This window comes from Nelusetta ayraudi, unplaced genomic scaffold (assembly GCF_046127955.1).
Source record: "Nelusetta ayraudi isolate G7.1 ecotype Tasmania unplaced genomic scaffold, CSIRO-AGI_Nayr_v1 ptg000002l, whole genome shotgun sequence".
Taxonomy (NCBI): Eukaryota; Metazoa; Chordata; class Actinopteri; order Tetraodontiformes; family Monacanthidae; genus Nelusetta; species Nelusetta ayraudi.
This window is the reverse complement of record NW_027466052.1, coordinates 1,240,095-1,265,067: the sequence shown is the minus strand read 5'-3', so window position 1 is coordinate 1,265,067 and position 24,973 is coordinate 1,240,095. Positions and strand designations below refer to the sequence as shown.

At 43.6% G+C, this 24,973-nt stretch overlaps 1 protein-coding gene, 1 long non-coding RNA gene and 1 other non-coding gene across 6 annotated transcripts; 1 reads left to right on the top strand and 2 right to left on the bottom strand.

Annotated features, from left to right (window-relative positions):
- Positions 1 to 530: 530 nt before the first annotated feature.
- Positions 531 to 2,382, bottom strand: LOC142893201 (uncharacterized). The gene is made up of 2 exons (XR_012927665.1): positions 2,274 to 2,382; positions 531 to 2,163 (listed from the first exon to the last, which is right to left on the bottom strand). It is a non-coding gene; the product is annotated as an uncharacterized LOC142893201 (long non-coding RNA).
- On the top strand, positions 2,158 to 23,178 carry LOC142892243 (protein mono-ADP-ribosyltransferase PARP6). 4 transcript variants are annotated; one of them, XM_076032459.1, is made up of 23 exons: positions 2,158 to 2,450; positions 3,828 to 3,985; positions 5,395 to 5,499; positions 7,090 to 7,184; positions 7,528 to 7,588; positions 7,911 to 7,926; positions 8,245 to 8,311; positions 8,518 to 8,667; positions 8,875 to 9,025; positions 10,234 to 10,365; positions 10,578 to 10,673; positions 11,345 to 11,437; positions 12,171 to 12,296; positions 12,593 to 12,658; positions 12,920 to 12,987; positions 13,672 to 13,720; positions 13,841 to 13,953; positions 15,628 to 15,700; positions 18,107 to 18,176; positions 19,671 to 19,750; positions 20,024 to 20,087; positions 20,582 to 20,666; positions 21,207 to 23,178. In XM_076032459.1, the coding sequence occupies exons 2-23, from the start codon at positions 3,983 to 3,985 to the stop codon at positions 21,307 to 21,309; spliced, it is 1,866 nt and encodes a 621-aa protein (XP_075888574.1). In that variant the 5' UTR covers positions 2,158 to 2,450; positions 3,828 to 3,982; the 3' UTR covers positions 21,310 to 23,178. The 4 variants fall into 4 exon arrangements, 3 of the variants coding, with proteins under 3 accessions (XP_075888574.1, XP_075888483.1, XP_075888402.1); XM_076032368.1 differs by having other exon boundaries at positions 7,836 to 7,926; positions 12,596 to 12,658; XM_076032287.1 differs by having other exon boundaries at positions 7,836 to 7,926.
- Positions 23,179 to 24,600: 1,422 nt separating this feature from the next.
- LOC142887974 (5S ribosomal RNA) lies at positions 24,601 to 24,719 on the bottom strand. Its single transcript, XR_012926639.1, has one exon. It is a non-coding gene; the product is annotated as a 5S ribosomal RNA (ribosomal RNA).
- Between the last annotated feature and the right edge of the window lie 254 nt (positions 24,720 to 24,973).

Here is a 24,973-nt window from a genome sequence, read left to right as displayed (position 1 = left end):
AAAATCCCTCACCTTAAACTAAATTCACACTTTGCCTCTGGGCTGAAGTAGTCACCATAGTATTTACTGACAAAGTTATGGTAAAGTAAGGAGGGGGGGAAATTATTTTGGTTATCGCTATACTGTAAACACACACACGCACACACACATACACACTTTGGACTTACTTGTTAACATCTGTGGTATTAGCGCTGCTACTCCCACTCCCCATGCTAATGTGTCACTGCCCGTTGACTGCCTTCACCTCCAGGTGATCCAGGTCAATGGACCCACCAGTCCAGGTGAGGGACAGATCTACTGTTCTGTCATCCCCGGTCCAAGCCATTGGCTGTCAATCAGTATTATGGGCCGCTAACCCCTGAGCTGTGGCATAACTATGTGAGAATAAATGATGATGATGAATAGAGCAGGATGCTTCTGAACATATCTCTGCATCAGCAACAACTCAAAATGACAGACTGCACAAAATGTAATTGTAAAGTTGAAAATTGAAGATAAGCAAAATGAAGACAAATAAATGGATGTCCAATAATGTGATTAGATATTTATTGATATAATCATAATTTAAAAAAAATAGGAAATATAACAACATAGAACATATAACGTAATAGGGGAAAAACTGGTAATAATCTAAACATTTTTTTTTTTTTACAACTGTAAGATGAAAGCTCAAGTTTTCAGCAGCGTAACTCAACTTTTGTTTTCCTGATTCCGTCTGAATAAGTTTAAAGAGGGCAACTTTCAGTCTGTCTTCAGACTGCTAGAAAACTTTGAACAGACAGTTGGCCAAACACCTGTTGATTAATCTGTGCATTCATTAGGTCGGCCCTTGATACCCTTGAGTTAATGGGGGTAAAGACTGATAAGCTTTAAAGCCTGTAATGGCTAATGTCTCATTGACCCATGCAGTCTCATTCAAGTGTTTTAGAGACACAGGCAAATCGTTTTTATCTTAACTAGAACTTCTGAACCATGGAACAAAAATCATAGCAAGAAAAAAATAACAGAAGTCACTGTGGTAAACTGAGGTTAGGCTTAGTCCAGAACAATCCACTTTCACAAGAACTGGTTGCCATGTTTTACTAAATTTGTTGGCGTTGTCATAGAGACTCTGGCTACACCCCACAATGAAGTCGTTGTACTGATGTATTCAGTTCAGAAACATAATAAATCTCTGTCACGTGTAAAATGACACTGCATATAAAAGAAGATTGAGCATTCACCCTGTGCTCCCTGGTTAGTTATTAGTCGTCTGATTTGTCCAAAACAGGCCTGTTTCATCCGGGACTTCGTCCATTACTTACTTTCTGCACGTTCATAAACCTATCTCACTTTTACCTTCAAATAAGAAACAAGAATGTTGTTTCATATTAACATGATGACATTGTAAAGAACTGTATTTAACAGTATGTATGTGTACAATTAACAAAAGCATTGTTAATTGGCCAGATGGTATGGCATTTACTGTGACTAGCCGAGTTGGGAATGTGGGAGTGATTTTTGTATTTGATTGCTTATTTACTCCGTATTCACTATTACATGCTGTAGGCATGAAGAGTTGTCTTCTCTTAGTCTTTCGTACGTTTATTTCCTATCACCATATCTGCTGACCTGTCTTTCAGAATTGTGTGGTTTCTGGAGTCTATCCCAGCTGTCACCACGCCTGTTGCAGAGCCACAGAAATAAACCACACACTCGTGCCTGTCTTTAGACTGAGGGTGGAAGTCAGAATACGTGAACAGAACCTTTATTGACATAGACGAAGATGAATAAAATCCCCATAAAGGAGCTCAGTTCACCACTGCGTCCCCTCTTTTCGTTACGTTAATATTATAAATAATGTACACTGACACCACCCCGCCCCCACCACCCCCTCTACCACGTGCACCATAAGATAATGTGGTAACAATGCTGTTGGATGAAACTGCGTTAAACCGACACACAGAAGCACGCGCAACATCGGTCGCCGAACGCTGTCACACCGCCGCCGCCATGTTCTCCTCTTTCCTCCCCCTCCCCAGTCAGCTGCGGGTCACGTGACCGGCCTGCCCTGCGCCCCAGTGAGCATGCGCAGAGCCGTCAGTGTTGTCAGGCAAAAAAAAAATAAAAAAAAATAAGGGGGAAAAAAAATTATATATATAAGGCAGCAGTCGGAGCGCAGATCTGCAACAGATAAACACCGAGATTAACGCACGGCGGCTGGAACCGAGGAGGAGCCACCGACGGCGAAAGGCGAAGGACGGCGGGAAGGAGGGCGGGGGAAGAGGGGATACCGCGACCGTCTTGCGCTGTCCCGTCATTTATTTCCAATTGGCTCGCTGCCATCCATCGCTTCGTTTGGACGTAGTCCCCCTCACCTCCATCCCCGGGAGAGAGTGGCAGGTGTGCCCTTTAGGAGTGGGGGAGCAGCTGAGGCAAGGACAGCATCCGAGTCTGCATCCTCTGCGGAGGTAAGAGCGGAGGGATGGAGGGGTGGATGGATGAATGGATGGATGGATGGGTATATGGGCCTGAATGTGATGCTGTTTTTTTTTTTTTATGTGTATGTGCGTGGTGCTGGTGGGGATGGGGCGAGGGAGGGAGGAGGGTTCTTCGTCGGGACTATTGGTATGTGAGTCGATAGGGAAGAGGAGCACATAAAGGAGAAGGAGCTGAGGTGGAAGACTTGGTGATGACGTGGTGGTGGTGGTGGTGATGACTGGGGCTAATAGGTTGCAGTTGATGTCGAGGAGGTGTTGTTAGACGACAAAGAATTCACAAAGGCAAAGTCCGTAACAATGAGGGCATAAATGGTTCTATTATTCTTATCAAACACTGTTTTTCTTTTATGATGAGTCGGCAGAAACGGGGCCAAATGTCTCATCCAACCGCTCCAAACAAAGGGAGGAAGTAACTGGCGCCTCTGATTATGCTGACCCACAAACAGCACAGTTGCCTGTATGCTTGACTGCTAAAATGTGTCTCCCTTCAGTCTTCCTTCAGTACGTGATGCTCGATAGGTAGGCAGGAAAAAAAGTGCTTTCTTGTTGTTGTTCTATGAAATGGCACTAGAGTCACCTCAGATTTGTCACACTGTGATGCTGCGGTGCCAAGCGACTCTGCATTTTACAGGCTGACGTCGCTCTAAATGGACACCATGTTCGTTGTTTACATGCTTGACATAACATGTGAGGGGTCCCTTTGGAACACACAAGCGCCGAGGCAGCCTGGCTCTCCTATAGTCTGCTTTTATTCTCCCTTATCAATGAATGGAGACCATTTCAGTGATTTTTTTTGTTGTCATGGTAGCTGCAACTGTCTCAATAAAGGCTATTTTTTTCTGAATTATTTCGTCGTCTAGTGAGAAATTGGCAAATTCTTTATGCTGACCTTGGGGAAAGGGGATTTCAAAAAGGCGTTAGAATAATTCTTTTTTTTTTTGGGGGGGGGGGGTTTAGGAGGGTTAAAGAAAATATAAGAAGGAACAGAGAGCAATGACATCAGCAGACTCACACTTAACCACAGCGTATATCGACAGTTGCAGTGAATTGTTCTTTTCTCAGGTATTTGCAGATGTTATGGGGGAAAAAATACAAACGTAAACAAAGAGACGGGAGACACGATGGGTACTGAATGTACCGCACACATCTCCCACACATTCGCTCCACAGTGATTAATGCTACTCTGAACAGAGGCAGAGATGGCTGTTGCTAGGATACATGGTAAGGTGAGGTGCAGACCATTCGAAAGAAAAGAGGAGGAAACCGCCAACAAAACATGGCTTGGTTTGCCAGCAGGGTCTTTGTTTCACTGTTTTTACCCTCTGCGATATTTTTCATGTCCCCAAGGTTTTTGGTGGGTCCTGGTGGTGGCAAGTAAAAGAGGCGCAAGAGGTCGTCCGTCCCTTTGCTTTCTGCCACCCTCCCCTGGAAGCGAGCTGAAATGGTTGGTGGTATCCAAAGACCGAAACCTGTTTGAGTGAGCCATATGAACAGCTGATCTAATGGTAAGACAGTCACGATCCCACTGGTGTAATCCTAATAGTTATACGCTCAGTCGTCACTTTATTAGGTGAAATGTTCAATTATTTATTAACACAAATAGCTAATCAGTGAATAACATGCCAGCAGCTCCATGCATTTTGGTATGGAGACATGTAGACAACATGCTGAAATTCAAGGCAGGCATCAGAATGGTGAGGGAAGAGGATTCAAGTGACTTTGAACATGAAATGGTTGTTGGTGCCCAACAAGGTGGTCTTTAGCCGCGTTCAGACTGCCAGCCAAAATGTGGTTTTCAGCTCATCCAGATTGAAACCGGATGGCTCTTTTGTAGTCTGAACAGTCACAAATCACATCAAATCCAATTTTTGCAAAACGTATTGAAACCACCTTCAGGAGCTAGTTTCAAATGGCATTTGGACAGATGCGTCTCAGTGTGAACAGCTCCAAACACACCGATGGGTTTTGACTGTCCGTGACGTCGCTCTACGCGATGCAAGAGCCACTGCTCCAGACCAGAGAGCGCCATTCCAGGTGCGGAGATGTAACGTGATGGAGCAGACAGACAGAAGAAGTAGAAAGCAGCAGTCCCTGGACAGAGGAGGAAACTCATTGCCTCATCAGTCTGTGGGGAGATGCAGTAGCTCCATTCAAGCTAAGCTCCAGGCCATGTAGCGCAACAAGTCCATTTAGTTTTTGCCGCTGTCGCAATTATGTGACGTCACACACTACACGTGCTGGAAGACGCCTCCGCTCCGACGTCGATGCTACAGCAACCTGTCAGATGGGTTAATAATGTGGCCCAGTCTGAACAGAGCCAAATCCCATTTGGACACTTGCTAAAAAAAAAGTGTGACTCTAAAAATCAGATTTGAGAAGGAATCTGATTTCAATCAGATTCGCCTGCAGCCTTTCTGTTTCACAAAATGCAGATCTATTGGGATTTTCATGACATCATAACCGTCTACAGAGTTCACAGGGAATGGTTCCTTTGAGAAAAGGAAAAATATCCAGTGCGTTGGTCAAATAGCTCCTGTGGTTACAACCAGAGTCTGCAAAGAAGCGTCTCTGAAGACATCCACAGCCAGAGCTACTGTATTAATTACTCAGACACAGCCATATTTTGTACGACACCTCTGGGCTTTTGGGCGTTGCTGACAGTGACGAAAGGCATGGTTTTGTCTATTCAGAAGACAGATATTTTTATCAACGCGTCCCTTTTAACAGTCATCTGAATGTCCCTCGGAGGGCTGGATTCACACGGCACCCTGTCTCCTGGAGGGTGAACAGTGTGTCTCCATCTCTGCCGTTGAGAGTTTGTGTTTTGAAGCTGATGAAGGGAGGGATGAATCGGGAGATGTGGCAAAGGATGATCTCGGATGAAAGGGTGATTGAGGGATGTTGCTTTTTTCAGGCCTGTTCGCAACGTGTGGGCCCACAGGACATCAAAGGCCAGTGTTGGACAGATGAGGAGTCGGATGGCGAGAATGAGTCGGAACAGTTCTTGTATGGCATTCAGGTAAAGTCTCTAATTCATCTTGCATGTCACAGGACTGAATGGAGTTATTATTTGCTCCCCTGCTTTGAGTTATTGGCTATTTATTTTTTTTGACTTAACAGCTGTCACCCTTAGTACCGTCACAAGATTTAAACGCAGCGCACCTCAGTACGCTATTTTTATTGCATGGTGTGCAAATCTCAACATGAGCAGTCTTGTCCTGAGCTGCGCACTGGCGTCTTGCACAATCTGGAAGTGACATTTTGAAACTGCGAGTGTAACACTAACACTCAAAAGAAAAAAATAAAAGGGTGCAGCCAGTATTTTATCAGACACGCACCACGCATAAATCAAAATTGAGATGCCTAAATAAAACGTGTGGCTGTAGCAAAGAGTACAGCTAGTTTAGCTAGCTAAAGAAAACTAACATTAACAAGAAAGCTAATGGAAATAGTGGAAATAGTCCACTTTGTGTGTTTGTGTGCTCAAAATCTTAAGTATTTAGGACAAACCTACATCATACGTTTCCTTAGCCTGTGCACATTGCATTTGAGGGTTGCTATGCAGCTGCACAATAAAATGATTAAAATTGTATTTTTTTCCCCTCAAATCTCAACAGTAGACGGGTAGAATCATGTATCATCACTTATTGCAAAGTGACAACTGCGAGAACAACTGTTATTTCAAGTGTAAGACATTTATAGCAAGAGCCCCGAGTGCAGCCTCAAAAATGATTCCCATGAGGCACCCTGCAGTTCATTGCCAGGGCTGCCATTTCATGAAGCGTCTCATCGGGGAGAGTTCAGTGGTTGACTTACACGTAAGATATGAATCTTCTTTATCACATTTTTTTTGTTGCTATAATCTAGAAGTTCTTGTGATTGAAATGTAAATCCAGTTCGAGACTGTAAGGCTCATTTTGCTGCGGCGAGTGGGGGGGTGGAGGGGGCATGAAAGCAGCAAAGTGCCGATAAGGATGAAAGAAGTGGGATCTTCTCCTCGCAGTCGGAGTGGAGGAGATGAGAGGCTACCTTCTCACCGAGATACCAGGAAAATCTATATGAGCCCTGACCAAAGTGTGTTATTAATGCTTAAAAGAAATGCTGATTTAAGGAAATGGTAAGCAGCCCTTAAAATGAGGAACCTCAGCTGACCTCTGAAAAGTTACCAGGGTATTATGAAATTAAGAATTTAGAATTTCCATGAAATGTATGATTTTCTAAATGTTTCATTACTCTAAACATTTCTCCATTATTATAACTCTGCATCTGAAAATACAAATCATCATCATCAACATCAGATTTCAAGCGGTATGAGGTCTAACTGAAATCAAAACAGTTGTTGTTAGTGTTGCGACTAATGTGGGAGGCATGTCAGTGCCCCTTGTGATGTCACCAAAGGCTGACTTCTGGAACAGCACAGTTTAGTTTAGGCTGAAAAAAATGCAAAGCGTGCAGTTTCCATTTGTCTTGGCAATTCGTTGACTGGCGAGAGACAAAGTTAAAGATGTTTTTACATAATATGCAGCCTTTAAACATACAGTATATACATTCATGCATACATTCATGCATACATATATATATGTGTGTGTTTTGGCTTTTTCTGCTGCAGGGAAGTTGTGCTGCTGATCTGTACCGCCACCCGCAGCTGGATGCAGATATTGAGGCAGTGAAAGACATCTACACTGACAGTGCTGTCTCTGTGAGGTACAACACACACACACTCACACGCACTCACAAAATTGTATTTTGAGAGTGCCATTTTTCCTTTAAAAAAAAAAAAATACAAAAAAAAAAAAAATACAAAAATTATCTTCAATTAAACAAAATAGGTGTTAGTTTGATGTCCCAGGTTGATTCAGATATAATTTCTACTCATTAAAGGATCTTTTCTTTCCTCAAGGGATTATCAGTTAATGGGTTTGGACTGTAATGCATCACATTGCTTTGCTAAATTAACTGCATCTGTTATTTGTGTGTGTGTGTGTGTGTGTGTGTGTGTGTGTGTGTGTGTGTGTGTGTGTGTGTGTGTGTGTTTCTGTGTGATTAGGGAGTATGGAACCATTGACGATGTGGATATTGACCTCCATATTAACATCGGTTTCCTGGATGTGAGTCAGCATTCTTCCCCACCCGACCCCCCCCCCCCACTCCCCGCCCCCCACCCTGCACACAGGACCCCTTGCTGGCATTTGGCGAAGAAGTAGCACATCATTTATAACGAACCGCGTGCTCATCATTTATTTATGTCATGGGAAATGGCTCTAATTGGGATTGCTAACTCCAAACATATTCATGTGTGTGTGTGTGTGTGTGTGTGTGTGTGTGTGTGTGTGTGCGCGTGTGTGTGCGACTCAGGAGGAGGTTGCGACAGCTTGGAAAGTAATCAGAACAGAGCCCATCATTTTGAGACTGCGCTTTTCTCTTTCTCAGTACCTCGATGGACCTGGTGAGTAAAGATCCCAGTGTGGATGTTGTTTGTCTGAGATGGACTTTAGCTGTCTGTGCCACTCACTGAGCACAGGAGGTGAGTCCAAAATGTGTGCTGAGAGGAGAGGAAGATAAAGATAGATAGATAGATAGATAGATAGATAGATAGATAGATAATTAATGATACATTTATGTTTTGAAATCCTAAAAGCTTGCACACTGAAGTGAAACAAAAATGTATCCCCTAACAGACCTAAACAGGTAACAGATAGATAGATAAATAGATAGATAGATAGATAGATCTGCACTCTAATAATGGATGGTCTTTCTTACATAGAGCCGTCGGTGGAGGTTTTTCAGCCATCAAACAAAGAGGGCTTCAGCCTGGGTCTGCAGCTTAAAAAGTGAGTTCTTTCACCGCCGATTACAAGGTAGATGTGATTTAGCATATAAGTCTCTTCTTTTTTTCTTCGGAAAAAAGAAAAAAAGCAACTCAAAGGTCATTATTCCCCCGCCAGACTGATAGATGCACTGAGCATAAACATTTAATTGCATCCTGTTGTGTGGCTTTGTCCGTGGCCTGACTCTCCTCCTGTCCGCACCGTGGCAGGATCCTGAGCACGTTCACCTCGCAGCAGTGGAAACATCTCAGTAATGAGTTTCTCAAAGCGCAGCAGGAGAAGAGGCACAGCTGGTTCAAAGCCGGGGGAACCATCAAAAAGTTCCGTGCCGGGCTCAGCATCTTCTCCCCCATACCCAAGTAGGTCCCAGCAGCCCTCTCCTCACAGTGCACCAGTTCCATGCACTGACACTGGAATGCCTTTATTTCACAGACACAAGCACACTGTGAATATGTAGTGCAGCAACGGTCTAAATGTGTGCTGTGAATCATCATTTTCATTAAAAGAAAATGTGCAAGTACATTTCTGGTCCACTCATTAAAGCCTTTTTTTTTTCCTTCTTTCAGGTCTCCAAGTTTCCCTCTAATCCAAGATACGGTTTTAAAAGGGAAGCTGAGTGTTCCAGAGCTGAGAGTGACCCGTCTGATGAACCGCTCCATCTCATGCACCATGAAGAACCCTAAAGGAGAGCTGTTCAGCTACCCTCCAAACAGCCAGGTCAGTGCCACCCTGGACACGTTCGCCACCTGTAGCTCTTTGTGATCCACTGTGAGATCAAACTGTTAAAACTGGGAATGACTCAGTTCATTAGTTCATTTTACGCTAATTAAGCTGCAACGTCCACCAACTTAATAATGGTCGTCGCATTTCTGTGCAAAAGATCTTGCATAGTATCTCTCAAGCCGCGTTCAGACTGCCGGCCAAAATCCGATTTTCAGCTCATCCGGATTGAAACCGGATTTCTTTTTTGTAAAAAATAACATGAAATCCGATTTTTGCTAAATGGATTGAAACCACCACCGGGAGCTAGTTTCAAATGGCATTTGGACAGATGCGTCTCAATCTGAACAGCTCCAAACACACCGATGGGTTTTGACTGTCCGTGACGTCGCTCTACGCGACGCCAGAGCCAATGCGCCAGACCAGAGAGCGCCATTCCACATGCGGAGCTGTGACGTAATAGAGCAGACAGACAGAAGAAGTAGAAAACAGCAGCAGTCCCTGGACAGAGGAGGAAACTCATTGCCTCATCAGTCTGTGGGGAGATACAGGAGCTCCATTCAAGCCAAGCTCCAGGCCATGTAGCGCAACAAGTGCCGCTGCTGCAATTATGTGACGTCACACGCTACACGCTATGCTGGACGACGCCTCCGCTCCGACGTCGTCGCTACAGCAACCTGTCAGATGGGTCAATAATGTGGCCCAGTCTGAACAGAGCCAAATCCCATTTTGACACTCGCTAAAAAAACATAGTGGACAGTCAGCCCTAAAAATCGGATCTGAAAGGGAATCAGATTTGAATCAGATTTGCCTGCAGTCTGAACGCAGCCTCAGTATCCTTGAGCCAGATTGCCAACTGGATGCTGATAATGGACAGGAGAGCACACCGTCATCAGCATGGCTCGCATTTGAGTCCCCAGCTTAGTTTCCCAATTGGGTATATATAAAGTACATCTATTCTATCTGTTGTATTATTTGTTTGTCTGGATCTGGTGGCAACATTTTCTCCTGCAATATTCTTCTCAATGACCGTTAGAAGACTTTATGGAAATGCATTAACAGTCTGAATGTACTGCACTGCCCATACCTGAGACTCCTCCTTTACCCCCCGCCCCCCTCCCTCCACCTCCCAACTCCTCACCCCCTCGATACAATGGCTACTGTGCCCCTCTCCCATAATGCTTTGTCTTCACTTGACCCATCAGACTGTAGCTGTCCCGGCGGCCAGGGCCCCAGCGCAGATTACCACGAGGCAGCTGATTGAATTGTTTTTCTCATCCCAGGCGGGTGGACACTGCAAGAACATCCCCACCCTGGAGTACGGCTTCTTAGTGCAGGTCAGACAATCAGGGCCACTCGGGGTCAATCTGTAATCATTAGTGTCGCATTTGCATGCCGGAGATCGCCTTCGCCATCGAACGCCTCTCTTTTTGATTGGGAGACAAAGCCGCACTGCCGAGGCGGCTCAGCCGTGACGCCGGCGTTCAAGTAGGAGCGAATGCTGCGAACGCCGCTGTTCTTTTTCTTTCTCCCCCCCCCCCCCTGACAGATAATGAAGTACTCGGAGCAGAGGATCCCCACGCTCAACGAGTACTGTGTGGTGTGCGACGAGCAGCACGTCTTTCAGAATGGCTCCATGCTGAAGGTAGGGCGGACGAGTCCTTTGTCAGTATGTAGTTGACAACGGCGACAAGCACGGCATGGACTTGATTTCCCTGGTCTGTGGGTCAGAGCATCATCATTAAAGGTGCCTTAAATAGTAAAATAGAAAAGCCAATCCATTCCTTTTTTTACTAAGTGGGTGCTCAGAATGGCTTCTGAGTATCAGCCCTTTGTGATGTCACAATGGGCATGAAATGCCTCCCTTATGCCTGCTCCAGGTTAGCGGTGGCCCACCCAGCCAGGTGTTCAGCCAAATGACCATTTTGGCAGGAGGCTGCAAACACAGGGCAAAGGTGTTTCATGGAGATCTTTAGTGCTTTTTTCGTTAATATCTGAAAGAAGCACTCTGTTTCCCTGGAGTCTGGGATGGAATACATGGATCTAAAAATAGGTGCAACATGGGACCGTTGTTAAATGCTGTTTCGACATAGTGATGGGAAACTTTGTTTTGGCACCTTTATACATATTACAACCTGCCCATAAAGATTGGAAGTCAATTGCAGATAATTCATCCGAGTTGCTGTTTTTGTTCATCCACTGCTGCTTTTCTAGTAGTTTATTTGACAGTAAATTTCACGTGTACCAGCGTTAAAATAGGAATGGAACCTGCTCCCAATCGAAGGTTACTATCCCACTTTATGTGTGTCCTGGCAGCCGGCTGTGTGCACCCGGGAGCTTTGTGTGTTCTCCTTCTACACTCTGGGTGTGATGTCTGGAGCTGCAGAGGAAGTGGCCACCGGAGCCGAGGTGACAGCAACACAACAGACTATCCTTGCTCTGCTCAAACCAATTTCTTTTTTACTCCATTTCGCTTTTAGATTACAACACAAGTGTACGAAAGTGGATTAGGAGAAAAAAAAAAAGTTTTCATTTTGAGTTTTCAGTTGAAATTCTGTGAATAAAGTCAAAATTTCGTGAAAAAAGTTGACTTAAATAAGACAAACTTTCATGAATAAAGTTGACGCAAATAAAGTGGAAATTGGCGAGTAGACTGGATAGATGGTAGATTAACCCAGTTACCCACAGTCAAAAGTAAACTGCTGAAATCAGGTGTATCCCACAAGGTTCAGCCACAATAATTAGGAAACTGGCAAAAACGGAAGTACTCCACTAGACTTGCGTGCACAGCCTTTCGACTTCATTCTCGACATTTTGACTTACTTCACGTTGACATTAATTGCAAAATTTTGATTTTACTCACGAAATTTCGTCCTTTTTAACTCAACTTTATTCTCGAAATTTCGACTTTAATCTCAAATTTTCAACTTCATTCTTTAATTGGAAACTTTAAAAAATAAAAAATTCTATCTCAATTTTTTTCTCTTCTTGTGACCCTAATCCTCTTCCGTACAAATGCTAGGAAGACAGATTGAGTTTTTTTTTTAATAGTTCATATTTAAATATGCGACTCATAATACACTCATAACATTCATAGTGAGATGGAGGGACTTAATGAAATCACACCGTCTTATTCGTTAAGGTTGTGGATCTGCTTGTGGCCATGTGTCGAGCTGCTCTGGAGTCGCCTCGCAAGAGCATCATCTTTGAGCCGTACCCGTCGGTCGTCGACCCCAATGACCCCAAGACTCTGGCCTTCAACCCAAAGGTCAGCATCTCCACACAACAAACTCATGTCCATATACTCTTCATATAGTTAATTTCAGTACAACTGCTATTGTCATTACATGCAATCTTGGCCAAGATAGGAACAGTTTAAACAGTGAATCAGTACCTTTACTTCCACTAAAGTTTTACCTCCAATAAGGTGATGGTGGTATTTACTAGTGTTAAGAATCAAACAAAACACCTGCAGCAGTGGTCCTGGAGAGTTAAGATGCCTGTCTGTTCTCCATTCTCTCATTGCATACAACAACGGATGCTTGGCCTGACCAACAAACACAGAAGAAGAATTATGAGAGACTGCAGAAGGCCCTGGACAGCGTCATGTCTATTCGGGAAATGACCCAGGTACAAAATAGAAGGAGTGGAGGTCTGGGAGGGGGGTTACATTCAAGAGTCATGGTTTTAAAGATATTAAGATAGTTGTTTTCAGTTTATTCAAGATATCACATGTACTAAAGTGATGGGCGTTGCTGGTTTGTTGTCTACTGACTTCCTTGCTGCTCTATTACTCGCTGTGGCTCAGTTGCTTAGGTAACACGATGTACAATTGCTTCTAAAAATGCCCTGAAACTGCGCTATCACACATCTGTGTTTGTTTGCGTCCAGGGTTCATATCTGGAGATCAAGAAACAGATGGATAAGCTTGACCCTCTGGCCCACCCCCTGCTACAGTGGTAAGGGAACAACATCTGTGAGAAGAAAACAGTCTTGGAAAAAATTGGGGAAAAAAAGACAAGCTGTCAAAAAAGCAGACAGAAGTTAAGGAATGTTTGAAAAGTAGAGAAATGTGTCTAAATGATTGATAAAGTGCTCAAGTGTTCTTTTAAAAGGTCCCATATCAACCAGTTTTTTTGATTCCAGTTGAGCAGTGTTTTATGATTGATCACGCCCCCAAAAAACTATAGATCTTCAGAAACACCATCAACAACAAAATTAGCCCCCTGTTTGCAGCCTCCCGTGAATTGACTCACCTCGTGCAAACTGCCACTTTTGGGATCTTCCAACTGTTTGGAAGGTCTCAAAGCCACATGTGGTGTCGCTGTTAACCTGGCCTTGTGCCCTTTGTGACATCATCAAGAGACAACTTCCAGAAATGTGTGTTTATGCACAAGAAGGATTTTTGTCATTTCTTCAGACACATGTTATTGGAAGAAAACATTTGTAAGTTGAAATTTGAATAACATGGGACCTTTAGAAAAGACAAACTGATTCAAAAGCAACTCCAAAAAAATACCCAAAAGTTGCTGTTTGGCAGTAATGTATCATGTATCAATGTTGTCATATTTTTAATAGCAGTTAAAGTCAAGTGAGATTGTATATTGACAAGTGTCACAACTGATCTCTCCCTCCTTCTGAAGGATTATTTCCAGTAATCGCTCCCATATCGTCAAGCTACCTCTGAGTAGGGTAAGAAACCAGAGCAGCAGTCCCTCACCTGCCTCCTGCTTCACTGCCGTGTTATGTAATGTGACGGTTCACACGCTCTCTCTGTCTTTTTTGCCCTCGCCGACGACGACACCGGGACAGCAACTGAAGTTCATGCACACCTCCCACCAGTTCCTGCTGCTGAGCAGCCCTCCAGCCAAGGAGGCCCGTTTCCGCACTGCCAAGAAGCTGTACGGCAGCACCTTTGCCTTCCAGTGAGTCGCTCCTCCCCTCCCCTCTCCTCGTTTGTCACTTACACATTTGTCACAAATGTACTTATTTTTATCTAATTAATATAATTATTTTGATCTAATTGTATTTAAATATTCTGAAAAACACCAAGCAGGAGTAGCGTCTCGAATTTCATTGAATGCTTTTTATTTTATAATAACGATAAAGGCGTCTGATTCTGATCTCTGTTTTTCAACCCTTTTCCCCATTGAAAAGATCCCATGGCACACCACCAACCAGAAATATTATAAATTGAATGTTTTTAGCCCAATAATGACAATACAGTCTCCTAATTTATTTAGACTCACTTAATTTTGAAAACCTGGTGCTGTTTAGATGCACACAAAGCTGATGTCCTAGGAGGAATTTATGGAGGAAAATAGACTCACAATCCCTTTAAAGCACAATCACTCGACAAATAGAATGTTAGTTCTTTTTCAGACAAATGAAAGTGAAATTAGATAATTTTTTAACAGCACACCTGACAGTATCTCACAGTACACTGGTGTCCCGCGGCACGTTGGTTGAAAAACACTGACTCACACAAACCCCAAAAACTTGTGTGTTTACAGAACGGCTACGCCCGGAAAACACTTGGTGTGAATGACTGATCTCAAATCACCCGCAGTCATCAAAATTCAGAGATAATTTAGCGCCGCCGTCGCGCTCTCTGTCGGACACGGACGCTTCTCTGCATAACACCTGCTCATTAGGTGCTGTGCACGGTGGGGGAGGGCAGAGCGGCGGACGTTCTCTTGGATGAAGGAGCCGCCTGGCCGGGCCAGAGCGCCACGCCAGCGCCAAGTGTGAGATGGACTTGTGTAGTGTAGCAGATGGGCTTTGGCTGAATATTTCAGATACGCACGGCCCGTCTGGGCACCGGCAGGCCACGGCTAACCCCCAGAATAGTCTCCTCTCACGCTGCTTGACGCCGCCCATCTCGTCGTTCTCGACATTCTTTGCCGTCGGCAGAAACGTTACAACACTTAAATAGATAGTTCGGGTTCAGTTTCACTGCAATCTGGCAGATTTAAAAAGGAAATTGCTGATGAATTGAGAAGAGGAACTTCTGAAACTAGCCAAAAATAGCAGCAGTCGTGACACCGCTCTGACTCCTCAGATTATTTTAGGACACCTGAGACACCAACCGGCTCCACTCTTACAATAATGGAACCCAGCGTTCTGGCAGCAGCGAGTTTGCAGTCTTGATCTTTAGGTTTTAAGGCCTGTTTTCGACATCAAACGGGATTTATTTGTGGAGCTTTGGTGATGTAACGAGTGTCCTAAAATATCTGCGCTCAAACTGTATAAATAGACGACTGTGGTAACTTCACGTCGTTTGTTGCCAAAGCTTTTTTTTCTTCAAAGGTGAACGTTTTATCAGTAATGTGACTCATTTGCAGTAAAATTAGTAAAATGGCCTCCTTAAAAATAATAGGAATTATATGAATGAAAAATGTGAAAATTCAGATATAAAATTCACAAAAATGTTTTGAAATGGTCGTTTCTTCTCAGTCGGTCAAAGATAAAGATAAAAGATAAAAAGCATTTTCATCTTTGCGTCTCCAAAATTCAACTCTTCTTTTCGCTCCCGAGTCGCTTTTGTCTCTGATTTTCTAAGCTTTCTTCACTCTCTTCACTCTCTTCACTCACTCTAGTGGCTCCCATATAGAGAACTGGCACTCTGTCCTGAGGAATGGACTTGTTAACGCTTCATACACCAAACTACAGGTACGTAAAACAACCATGCATCTCCCCTTTATAAAGTTGAACCTCCCCTCGTGAGGAGAAAAGCCTGCCCGACGTGGACGAGTTTTATCAACTATAGCTGTTTACTAGGTGATTGAGAAAGGCCTTTATAAAAGGTCACCCAATAAGTATCAAACCATCGCTGTTTTCTAACAAAGAGCCAAGGACCATAAAAACACAAGCAGGATCAGAAACCTTGTTTGTTCGTTTGTTCACCTTCCGAGGTTGGTGTCACAACAGTTATGATCCCAGATTACAGTCCAAGCACGATCAATTGTCTAAAGACAATCAGATTACCTGCAAACAGCATGTTTGTTTATAGCCAATTGCAAAAAACACTCACTTAGCCTCCTGTTAAAACTGATGCTTTGTTGGAACTTCCATGCTTTGTTTGGAAGACGCCGGTGAGGTGATTCTGAAAGACGTGAAGGTGTCAAATCTCTCACCTTGGAGAACCTGAAATGGAATCATAAAGGTCCCATGTAAGAGACCTATTTTACATCCGGGACTCAGCTTTAGCAACCAGTGGAGCTTATGCACGCAGCTTTTTCCAAGTTGTGTGCAGTTGTCACGTTGCAGCAAAGAAGGCGGTCTAATGTGCGATTTTTTTTGTCCTACACTTGACGCAGTTTTTTTGAATAGTCGTATTATTTTTGACGACATTTACATTATATCAGCAGTTTAAAAACACAGTTAGTATCTGTGGGGGAGTCGTTCCAACTCACTGACATCATATAAAAATGCACAAGCTATAAAAAAAAATTGAATTTGTCACCCTCCACAAACTCTGGAAGTCACATGACCTGACATGACAGCATATTCATCCATCTGTTTCCAGCCTCCGGGTTGGGCGAGTGGCCGCTAACCTGGCACAGTTACCGTTGTGACATCACAAAGGGATGATTTCCAGAACTCCATTTCCAGAACTCATTTATCACATATTTTGAGAATATTGAAAGACGTAAAGGATGGATTTTTAAAAAAAATATATATTTTCGATACTTAAACTTGTGATGGAGTTTTGGACCTTAATAAATATGACAGAAAAAAACCTAGAAGGCGATGCCTAGAGGGCGCCAGAGGGACTCACTTGCTTCGTCCTGAAGCATCCCTGCGTTTGGGGACACAGCGGCATGTCTCAGAAGTGGATTCAATGCAATTAGATGTGAAATCTCCTGGAGTTTGAGGAAGACTCACAGCGGCCGCGACCGCTCCTTCATGCTGATGCATCTCAATCACGCCCCTCTTTGTTCCCGGACTTTTTTGAACCCTCACATCTTTGATCTTGCTGCAGAGGCTCGTCTGCTGCCCGTCTCTCCTCTTCACCTTGAGCATTGACATTTGACATCCCACGACCCCACACACACCCACCCGCACTGTCATTGGGCTTCACAGGGAGGCGGAGAACGACTGAGTCTGCCTCCAGGTTTAGCCACGCCCGACCTCCTTCTCCTCCATCTACTCCTTCTCCTCCTCCTCCATCTCCTCCATTTCCTCCTTCTCCTCCATCTCCTTCATCCCAAGCTCTTTGGTCTCATATTTTCCATTTCTCCTCTGGTTTTTACTGTGGTTAGCCCACAACACTTGTACACTTTGGGTATTCAGGTTGATTTTACCCGCCACTCCTGATACTCTTGCTTGGAACCTCATCTTTATTGTCACTGGCCTCTCATTATGGTTTTCAGTCAAAATAATTCAAAAGCGTCGTTCACACCGTCGCTTCAGCACAGTGTTCTTGGGATAATTGGTAACTCTAGATTTAGGTGCGGCTACAATTGGTTGTTTAAAATGGATTGCACTTATATAGCGCTTTTCCAGCACCTTCACGGTACCCCAACGCGCTTTACAAAGGCCTCTCATTCACTTACTCACACACACATTCACCAATGGGTGGCTGCTGCCATGCAAGACACGTAATTTAGGGTTCCGTGTCTTGCCCAAGGACACAACAACGGACTAGGATGGAGCGGGATTTGAACTGCCAACCTTTCAGTCATTGGACAACCCGTGCTACCTCCTGAGCCACAGTCTTTATGCCTGCAGTGAACTAGTGACTGGTCCGGGTGGTCCAGCCCTGAGACAGCTGGGATGCTCTCCCGCAACCCTGAGTGCAGGACAAGCAGCAGCATGAAATGGGTGGATGGATGAACTAGTGGCAGTCTGATTTATTGCACTCATTCAGGAAGAAGCATCTCAGCGAGTTTGTCTTCGTTTTCCTTTTTTTTTTTTTTTTTTTACCATCAAAAGCTTTTGTCTCAACGTGTGTGTGCGCTTGCCTCCAGCCGCTTTCCTCTGATTTGACCGCCGTTGGTTTTTCCCCGTGTGTGAGCTCGTTCCACGCGACCGCTCAGTGACCCTGCATTCTTTCCTGCTCTTTTCAAACCCAAGCTGCACGGGGCAGCGTACGGAAAGGGCATCTATCTGAGCCCCATCTCCAGCATATCTTTCGGATACTCAGGTAGGAACGGCTCATCCCGCCCAGCTATTCAGATCCCCTCTGGCCACCATTTCTCTCTTCTTTATTTGCTTGTTTTTTTGATCACCATGCTGACTGAGTTGGTGCCGTGTTTGTCGCCAAACGGTCCGATCATCATCCAGGAGCACATTTCACATGTTGGGGGTTTCCCTGTTGACCCATTGCCTTGCTGTGTACTGTGTGTTTTTTTTTATTATTAGGATGTGTCTGTGTCTGTGTGTGTGTGTGTCACCAGCCATTCCATGCATCATGTTGTTTGTTACCTTTATTCAATCTCGTTAATCCACTGAGGCAAGCCTCATTTACAGTGCGTAAGAGAGTACAAAGGAAAAACAAAAATGAAAATACAGACACACCTACAAACGTAGACACACATTACAAACGCAATAAAATACAGTAAAGATACAGTAACAGGGATGAACATAGAAAGCACGTACACGTGAACGACCGAAAAGTAGTAATTAATGATGTAAAGTGAGTGAATGGAGTGAATGAATTTAACCTGAGAGTTAGCTGAAGATGATTCCCAATGCACAGAGCATAAACAGAGAAAGCACATCCCCGGAGCTCAGTCCGGATTATAGGATTTTTCAATAGCAACCTGTTACTAAAGCAGGCGTTGTAAGTATTAATGGACTGAGCAAGTAAAGAAGAGATGTAGATGGGAAGTTTGCCAATCATGGCCCAGGAGGAGGTCTGCCCTACTAGCCTATTAGAGTACAGTGATGAGTGGCAGAGGCAGCTCCAGAGGCAAATCTAAGGGCAGAATGGTCGATGACATGTAGAGGTTTGAGAGTAGAGGCAGAGGCATGCATGTAAATGATGTCGCCATAGTTTAAGACAGACATAAAAACAGCTTTGACTAATTGCTTTCTGCATGATAGTGGGAAATAAGATTTGTCTCAATACAGGAAACCAATTTACGTTTATGGTCGATCTAAATGCCCATGATATTTATATTCGGAGACTCTTTCGCTTCGGGAACCATGTTGAGGGAGGATGTGAAAATGTTGTGAATGGACCTTTTGTGTTATCATAAACATTTCCCTCGTTCACATCTCACATGCATTTCTGCCAAGACACGATTTCAGAAGTTTACATTAAGGTTTTGTTGTAACTACTTTATATACTCTTATGAGCTGTGATTTTCTATGTATGAGTGTACACTGCAAATAAACTATGGCAGTTGTCCCTTTTTTAAAACAGCTGCATTATCTGCAATAACAAAAAACTTTGTTGTAAATTTTTAAAATCATTATCACAAAGAGCTGCTTTTTAAAATCCCTTTTTTTTAATCTCCACTATTCAAAGTGAAAGTCACCTTCTGGTGGAGGCTGGCACTATGGCACTGTGGTTGATAATTTCCTTGCAGATTGAATTGTCAGCGAGCAGCGGGACACTTTGTCACAGCTTGAGTGACACGACGTAAGGTCGCCCTGACTCGATGTTCTGGCCGCTGTCTCTGTTTACCTGCAGGAATGGGGAAAGGACAGCACCGCATGCCCACCAAAGATGAGCTGGTGCAGCGGTACAACCGGATGAATACCATACCACAGGTGAGCGATGTGGGATCTGCGTAGGAGATTCGTTTGTAGAAGGAAGGAGAGAAATTTGGCATCGGTGTGTGAACTTCAAGATGACGAAGGCTAAAGTGGAGCATTTTGCACATCCTGTTGAAATGTTTGGGCGAATTGCACTGACCAGTGTCTGGTTGCGTCAGCTTGAAATGATTCAGGGACACATTCATGATGTCTTGGTTGGTTTTGATTCAGCGATTGACTATTTCTTGTGTTTTGTTTTGTTTTGTTTTTTGTTGTTTTTTTCTGTAGAGTCGCCCAATCCAATCAAGGTTCCTCCAGAGTCGAAATCTGAACTGCATAGCCCTCTGTGAAGGTAAAAGGTTATCCCATGGACATAATTGGAGAGTGCTGTGTGGTATCAACAGAATATAATGTATCGGTAGTCTGGTTGGTATGTTTAATATTCTGTACGCCACAATAAAAACATTTAACGCGAAGGTAACCCTTCATAACAAGTACATTTTTAGCAAGTCTTTTTGTTCTTGAATGTGTATTCAAACTTTATATATGGTGGATTATGGTTGGGGTTAGCCTACTTTAACCTCCATCATTTACACAGTATGAATATACAATCACAACACACAATAAACAGATGGATAAATAATAGATGTGCTTACAAATAACAACACAAAATAATAACTGGGATTACAAATTGCTGACTATTGTGCATAAATATAGATGAATGCACTCTATAAATGATTAAGAACATTTTTACTAAAGTTACAAACTGTTAACAGTATCGCATGAAGTAGCATTTTTATTGGACGCCAATTACACCGCACCTCTCCCTCTGTTCATTTTTAACAGTGATCACGTCGAAAGATCTGCAGAAACACGGCAACATCTGGGTGTGTCCAGTGTCCGACCACGTCTGTACTCGCTTCTTTTTCGTGTGAGTATTGCACTGAATCGGTTTTTCCTAATGTTTCAAACAGTGTTTTGGAGCTTGTAAAAACATTGGTGAGTGACTGAAGGACCAAGCTTGGGACAAACGGAGACAACTGCCCGATGGCAAAGATTATCAGCATGTCCGCCTGCTGTCTTCTGGGCTGGGATTTAAATGTGAGATGGTGTGCAGTCAAATTGAAATTGTGGCCAAATGTAACTCAGCTCTGCCCTTGTGCTCTGAGTACGGTTTGTATTGTTCAGCTCAGAGCGGGGTTTGATGCACGATGAACGATGTGTCCTCTAGAACTACTGCCTTCAAAAGAAAAACAACTTGCAGAGGCCCATTGATATAGGGGAAAGTCACTTTTATCAACACTTTAAGAATCAATATTAGATGTTTATTGTCTTTTTCATTCCCTTAAACTTGCTTCGTCTTTCTTTGAACTTGGATTAACCCCTGAATTGCCTCACTGATTGCCGCCTCTAATGATACGATGAGAAAATAAAGAGGGTGTTGGCTGATGTGCTGCACCGGTTTGTGCAGGTACGAGGACGGCCAGGTGGGAGACGCCAACATTAACACGCAGGAGCCCAAGGTGCAGAAGGAGATCATGCGCGTGATCGGGACGCAGATCTACTCCAGCTAGTGGCGGTTCTCCACACGGCTCTCTCTCTCTCCCTCTTTAGAGGTGCACAGGCGGGCGGGAAACAGAATGTTTTGCTGAGGAGGGGGTGAGCTGACCTCAGGCCTGAACGTGACAGGCAGAGGGCGCTCTGGAACACATTTACGTCTGAAGTCATTCGCTCTGATCTTCTGTCTCTCCCTTTCTCTCTGGTGGCCACACATCACTTTGTTGACTTAACCTCCCGTTTAAGTTTAGACGTTCGGTCTGCCGCTCTGGCTTGGGATCACCAGAACGGCGAGGAGGAAGCTTCTGGTCACAGATGCTTTTTCCCCCTCCTGTGAACACGCAGGCGAGGGGGATAAAGTGTGTCCTCTCCCTCTTGTTGTACTCTTACTTTCCCCTTTAAACAAGCCATCAGTCTCACGTGTTGTTTCTCTGTGTGCATATCAAGAAAATCATCACCAGTCTACTACGACTCATGTTTTTTGGTTCCCAATGTGGGAAATAAGTGATGGGACACATAAAGGTTTCATTCAGAGCTACTAATGGCATGACGTAAGGTCTTTTTGGTCTCCCAGATTCATATAGACGAAGCTCAGTTTTAACCCATACACTTGTAGCACTTTATTTAAAATTCAGATGTCTAAAAAAAATGTGATTTTTTTAATTTATTTATTTACATTCCATTCAGAATAAGTTCCATGGATAACGTAAAACAATAATTAGAAAAATAAAAAATCACAGTGGAGTCACTATAAAGGTCCATGCATCAAATTTTGGGCATTAATGTGGAAGAGAATGATGTTTTAGAGGAGATTAAAGGGCTGTAGTTGTGACGCAAACATTTGCCGGAAAAAAAAGCTGGCTGAAGGATAAATCAGGCTTGAGCATTCACATTGAGGCTATGATTCTAGGTCTTCAGCAATAAAGATTTTGCAGTCAAAGATTATCACCAATGGGATTATCTGACCACCGTTTTAGATATAAAACCGGATTGAAGTTAATCCAGTAATTTGTTATATCTTCATGATTTGCTTCCTCCGTTCTCTTTTGAAAAGCGCAAATCGCACCTTTTCGTTACGGCCGTCCTGCTATGAAATTAATCTGTCTGTGCGAACATAGCATTTTGATCATAGCCCACAAAATCCTTTGTACAGAAAAAAATGTGGACAGCTAAATAGACATTGGATCGACGGTGTCCCGTCCAGCCCACGTCTCCGTCCTCCGCGTTCTGATAAATGGAGACCACATGATCTCGACATGCATCCAATGTGCATCTCTCTCGCCCTGGAGAGCGGCAGCCTTGTATAGCTGATTAATTTTTATCAGATAGTTATGTACTGTATGTACCGTATGTATGTGTGGGGTTTGTATTTTTCTTGACATTATACTAGACATTGCACTTAATCAGAGTTTGCCTAAAAAAACAAAAAAACAGGACTAAACAAACTGGACTGTTCAGCAGGCCTGCAGCAGGCAGGCAGGCGTGTTCATGCAGTCAGCAAAGATTATTATAATAACCAACATCTTAACCGACATGTGTACTGAGACGACCTTTCATTATTTTAAGAAATTTAAAAAAAAAAAGACAACTGAATGGACTGGACGTGCTGAACGAGAAGGAAATGTAAATAAGAACATTGTGGAAATGTTTTGCTATGAGAGTAATGGACATGTACAGCTATATTTAATTTGACTTTTTTTTTTTTGTGCTAATAGCTGACGCCTGCTTTTTAAGGTCCGAGCTGCAAAGTCTGTTTGAGATTCTCTTTTCCCGGGCTGTTTGTCTCCGGTGAGTGACGTTTTACAAGATGGTGTTGACGACGACAATGATGGTGATTTTGGTGATGTTGACGATGGTGAAAATGAAGGGTGACAATGTTGGGGGGGTGGAATAAAGCCTGATTTTGCACAGTTTTATATAATGTCTCTTTTTTTATTTGCTCCAATATCTGAAAACTGGATGTAGAGCTGACTGCTTTTTTGCATTTGAGGCTGAAGGGGGCGCTAGGACGCCACAAGCAAATTTACCCCTCCTCTAAGATTCATTTCCCCATCGTCATGGTTTCACACCTGCGAAATTGAATCAAACTCTTAATACAAATGCAGGTAGAATAACATATGGTATAATCAGAAACCAATTGAAAAAGTTCACATGGTGACGCAAATCAATTATCTGCCGTCAGTGCTCTCGCCACATCGCGTCACATCCTACATTTCAAATGGGATTTGTTAAAAAAAAACACGTGAGAATGCAAAGGATGGAGAGTGAAGGATCGTGACGTGAATAATAATGGAGACTGATAAAAGGACTGAAACAACGCAAGGCCTGCCCTGCAAATTACTACATTTTTTAATAAAAAGTTTTTCATCATGGAAAAAAATAACTACTACAAAAAAAACACACCACCCCAATTCTTGTCAAAGTGAGGCATCCATGGCACCTTGTCAGCATGGCAACAGGTTTTCCTTTTAAGGTGCAGTGTGTAACATCTGGCTTAATTCATGGTTTTTATATTGGTAAAAGCTTAACATACAGCCCATAAATGCACAAATAAAAGTGTATACTCACAGTACAATAGAAGTAATTTGGTTTTCCTACCATTAGAATGGTTCTTATATGTATATAAGACTATACATAAAGGGTCTTGCCCCCAGTTAGCTGCCATCTTTCTAAGGCAGCTGGTCTGGACAATCCCACTGCCTGACAGCACGTTTCGTATTTAGGGTGAACGCTAAATAATGAAGCACGTCGAAGAAGGTGGACGAGCTATCCAGGTGTGTGCTCATAGCCTACCAAATCTATAGGGAAGCTTGGGAGAGGTAAGGTATACGGAGTCCCTCCTCAATAGTAATAGTAACACTACTCCAACAGTAATAGTACTCTCTGACTGCAAAAAAACAAAACAAAACAAAAAACTCCAAATCTCAACTTTCTCTTTGGCGAAGGTCCAAGCTGATGGCTATTTTGCCATTTTGTCTGTGTTTATGTTCCTGACAAGTGGGCACACAAAGAGAGATGTTGTAATCACGGTGGAGGCTTGATGCACTTGTGGACTCTTGAAAGCCACTTCATGCCTGTAATTGGGGCTATGGTAATTGGGTAAACACCACTGTCTAAGCCCCACATCCAGCTGACCCTTGTCTCTCCAAATGTGCAATATTGTGCAAGCTCACATAAGCTAATTCCCCCTTGCTTTCATTCAGACGCTGTTGCTGCTTCGTGCAAAAGAACTTCGTTTTCTTTGTTAAAGACTCTTCTGACTCCCTGAGCATGCTTATGGGGAAACAGCGCCCCCTGCCGGGACAAAATGCTTACGGCACCTGGTATTCCCAGGCGGTCTCCCATCCAAGTACTAACCAGGCCCGACCCTGCTTAGCTTCCGAGATCAGACGAGATCGGGCGTTCTCAGGGTGGTATGGCCGTAAGCGAGAGACACCGCTGCAAACGGGCATTATAAACCTGCAACAAAGGCACTCGTTTCTTCCTGACGTTGTTTTCTTTCCTTTCGCTCTGATTTGTTTTCTGTTTCAAATTAACACGCAGTGTGGCACATGCTGCGCCACTGTTAAAGCCCCACATCCAGCTCACCCGTGTATCTCCAAATGCGTATATATTTTCTCGATAATGTCCAATGAAAAATGCACGTTTGGGTGGGTACAAGATGAGACAGGAAACTACAAG